Source organism: Raphanus sativus, chromosome 3 (assembly GCF_000801105.2).
Source record: "Raphanus sativus cultivar WK10039 chromosome 3, ASM80110v3, whole genome shotgun sequence".
NCBI classification, from domain to species: Eukaryota; Viridiplantae; Streptophyta; class Magnoliopsida; order Brassicales; family Brassicaceae; genus Raphanus; species Raphanus sativus.
Genome location: NC_079513.1, coordinates 9,748,239 through 9,752,430, shown reverse-complemented (window position 1 = coordinate 9,752,430; position 4,192 = coordinate 9,748,239). Strand labels below are relative to the sequence as shown.

General features: G+C 41.2%; 1 protein-coding gene across 1 annotated transcript; it reads right to left on the bottom strand.

The window, feature by feature from the left end:
• Nucleotides 1–423: 423 nt before the first annotated feature.
• LOC108850422 (uncharacterized) lies at nucleotides 424–1,278 on the bottom strand. Its single transcript, XM_018623959.1, has one exon. The coding sequence runs from the start codon at nucleotides 1,276–1,278 to the stop codon at nucleotides 424–426; it is 855 nt and encodes a 284-aa protein (XP_018479461.1).
• Nucleotides 1,279–4,192: the final 2,914 nt, after the last annotated feature.

Below are 4,192 nucleotides of genomic sequence, written 5' to 3'. Positions count from 1 at the left end.
TTCGGGAGCTAATGGAAGAAAGATGATGATTTTGGAGCATTTTAGAGTTCATACCCGAGAGGACCATATCGACCACCCGAGGTCGACAAGGAGAGACACGCGTCGATCGATGCACATTCAGTGCTATCGATCGACAGTCAACCGCAGAAGCCCGGATTTGGTCACAGCCGACTTGAAGCCCAAGACACCATCTATTGACCAAAACGCCCCTGACGAGTTTTAACCTAATTTTCTTAGTATTTATGTCTTGCCTATGTGTTTTGGCACAGACACGGTTTTTACAAGAGTTTCTTAGTTTCTTTGTTTTTTTTTGAATGAATTTTAAATTTATTCAAGAAAAAAAACCTTTTGTACAATGAATGCAACATGAGGCTGATGATTTTGAGTGTTCTTAAAGATTAAAAAACAGAAAACATCTTCTATCTAACCGAGAACCATGAATCCATGGCCTTGGTGTGCTTCGTGACTCCCATGAGCCGCAGGCTGGATATGCGATTTTTTCATGGCTTTGTCCACGCTGTTGATCAGAGTTGCAGGGTTGTTTAAGTTTTCACCATGCCTTCTCCCATTTCTTTCTTTCCATATAGAAGCAAGTGTCGCCTGGAAAACGTATCTGAGCAGAAACAAGCGAGTAGAGTTCAAGGTCCGATCTGTTAAGACCCGGATGATCTCTTCCCAGTCGTTTGTATAGTGCAAAGCCAATAGCTTAAGCGTGAGATTTTTCCAAACTTCTTCTGAGAATTTGCACTTGTAGAACAGGTGATTACGAGTCTCAAGCGGATCGGGACAGAGACTGCAGGCAGCTTGCGCAGCCGTATTCCAGGCTAATAACCTCTCTCCTGTGGGGAGTCTGTTCTGAACCGCAATCCAAGCCATAAATGAATAACGAGGAGTGCTGTAGGGGAACCAGATTCCTTTGTGCCAGTCGACCTTTGCTTGCTCAACACGGAGAAGCTTCCATGTTGCTTTGGAACTAAACTCTGCTCTGTAGTTACTCTCCCCTGCTTTCCACAATCGGACATCCTCTGTTTGACTCAGTCCTCGCAGACGCAGAGTAGTGATATCTCTTTCAATGGTATTGAAGATTTCTTGTTGGTGTCTTCGAAAGCGGTGATATTTCAGAACCTTCTCTAATGTGTCGTTAAGCTTGGTGCCCATATTTATCATTCCACTCCCATTAGTTGCGTCAATCAGTCTACCAAGAGGAGACCATTGATCAAACCAGAAATATGTCGATGATCCATTATTAACTTCCACCTTCATGAACCGCATCGCCATAGCTCTATATTTCAGTATTTTCTTCCACATCCATGAACCCAAAGAGAGAGAGAGAGAGAGAGTTATCAAATTGAGAGCAATCTTGAACACCATTTATTTATCTATCTATCTATCTATGAAGCTTTCTATGATTTTGCTTGTGTCTTACTTAGCCATGTCTGAGTAAACACCTTTGTTAGATTTAGGGTTCAAATAGGTATGAGGGATTAGCCCAAAATATGATTACTTAAGCATGTGATATTCATCTTAGAAGATCGTGATTAATGCTTGTGTACGAGTAGCTAACCTACACATGAATACAAAGATATAAATCCTTGGATCTATCTTCTCTGAGCCAGTAATTTACTTGGAACAAGCGACAGCTGACTGGGTAATTACTTGGTGAACTGTATTCAACCACATGCTTAAAGCTTACTAGTAGCACATCGATCGATGCTCCTATAGAGTAATCGATCGATAGACGTGATATACCATGGATTTCACCCATTTTCTACCATGGTATAGTAGTATTTTATTATATAACTAATGTGTTTTCTAGCATATTAGGTATGTTTTCAGGTTCATGAGTGTTTCATGATAAAATGATGCTTTTGGAGCATTTTGGAGTACAAGAGATAATACACCCGTGTTGACCATTCAAGACCAAGTCGGAAGTCACCATTGTGATAGAATCAATCGATACTCATCCAGAGTTATCGATCAATGTAGCTGAGAAGATCCGCGTACTAGAAGATTATAATCGATCGATACACATCTAGTGTTGTCGATCAATATCGAGGACGAAATGGTTTAGCCGACTACTTCACCAAGACTTCACCAAATTACGAGATTGCCCCTGACGAGTTTTTAATCTAATGGAAATGCTTAAATATTCTTGGTAAGGGTTATTGACGACAAAAACAACAAGAAGTCTTGAAAAGCTTTTGAAGGCAGAAGCAAGCAGAGAGTGTGAGAGAAAGCTAGAAGTTTTATATGTTTTAAGAGATTAGAGAGATCATTGAGAGATTTGTGATTGAACTACATTTGTTTTCTATTCCCTATCTATGCAATTCCTTTACCTATCTTGTATTATGAATTGCTTAGCTATGTCTGAGTAGTCTACTTGTTAGATCTAGGGTTTAAATAGGTTTGTGGATTAGCCCCAAACTATAATTGCTAAGTTGTGATATTCATCAAATAGATTGCTCCCTATGCTTGTTCTAGAGTAGCTAACTAAAGCATAGATCACTAGGATCCTTGATATCTTGAATTATCTGTTTGAACTAGTTGTCTCCTTGGAGAAGAGCTAACCGCCCTCCTTGAGACCTAGTGTTCATTATCGGCTCGCGCCTAGGCATATCTGGAAGCCGTCGATCGATATCCTGACAGGTGAATCGATCGGCGCTGCGAAAGGTGTATCGCTCGATATCTCTAAAGGATATCGATCGACTCTTTTTCTGGTCAACAGACGACAGTTGAGATCAGAGATCTAGATTATTTAACCAGTGAGACATCACTGAGAGTTAAGCGGCTGAATTCTTTAGTATCATGCAAGCAACTTGTTAGGCATTTATAGATATTATAATCTCCATTCCTTAATAAAAGCCCTAAGTCTAGCACTCTTCATTATCATTTTAAACAACCATCATATTGTTAGTTAGAGCAACTATCTTGCTCATTTTAGGATTGTCATTTATATTTCATCATTAAAACCAACTTCACCTAGGATTGATTAATCGATTATATTTAATTGGTTCCCTAGCTCCTCGTGATTCGTTCCCTAAGTACTACAGCTGAACCTCTTATTTGAGAGAGTAAGCTATATAGGGTAATTTGAGCAGTATCATATTTTGCGCCATTGCCGCGGAGCTTTGATCGCCATTAGATTTAATTTTATCAATTTTAGGTTTTTCTTTTTCTTTACTCCTTTCTGATTAAAATTTTTCTTGTCTTTTCAGGTACATGCCCAGCAGGATCAGAAGCAATAAGGGAAATCAACTACTATTCTCAGAAGATCCTGCACACTTGGAACGTTCAATCCGCAAAGACCTACGCTCCGCATCGATCGACAGAACCACAGTACCGTCGACTGATATTCACGTTCAACCGTCGACCGATACTCAGACAGCACCGTCGACTGATACCGTTCGCCGATCCACATCGTTCGACACTACCCACCGTACATCGATCGATTCTAACCCGCGAGGCATGGTTGCGATTGTTATTCTCACACAGGGAGAGAATGAAAATCTGTATGACCAAGATGGTCATCAGCGTAATGCAAGAGGTCAGAAGCTAGATGCACAGGGAAATATAATCCCTGAGCCAGAAACTGAGGCTACAGAAGAAGCTTAAACACGGTCATTGGCAGACTACAATCGTCCTGATAAGTACTATACCAATAGATCAGCTATTCGACTTCCAAAGATTCAGAAGCCGAACTTCGAGCTCAAGCCTCAGTACTACTCTCTCGTATCACACGACCATCCTATGGACCATCTGGAAAGGTTCGAGGATCTTATAGCTGCTATTCGTATGGATGGAGTCCCTGAGGACTATCTACTCTGCAAGCTCTTCAAATACTCACTGATTGGAGAAGCTTCACACTGGCTCAAGCAGCTACCTATAGGATCACTGACATCCTGGGCCGACATCAAAATCGCCTTCCTGCGTAATTTCTTTGATGAGGCACGTGCTGAAGACTTAAGGAGCAAAATCGCCACTTTCGCACAAAAGCCTGGTGAGACTTTTAAAGACGTATTGATCAGATTTAAGTTCAGCGAGACTGTCCACACCATGGATTCAATGAAGTGCAGCTGCTAGGCACTTTCTACAGAGGTATCGCCTTGAGGTATCAGATGGCTCTTGATACTGCTAGCGAGGGGAACTTCAACACCAGGAATCCAATAGAGGCTGTGAGACGTATTGAGAACCT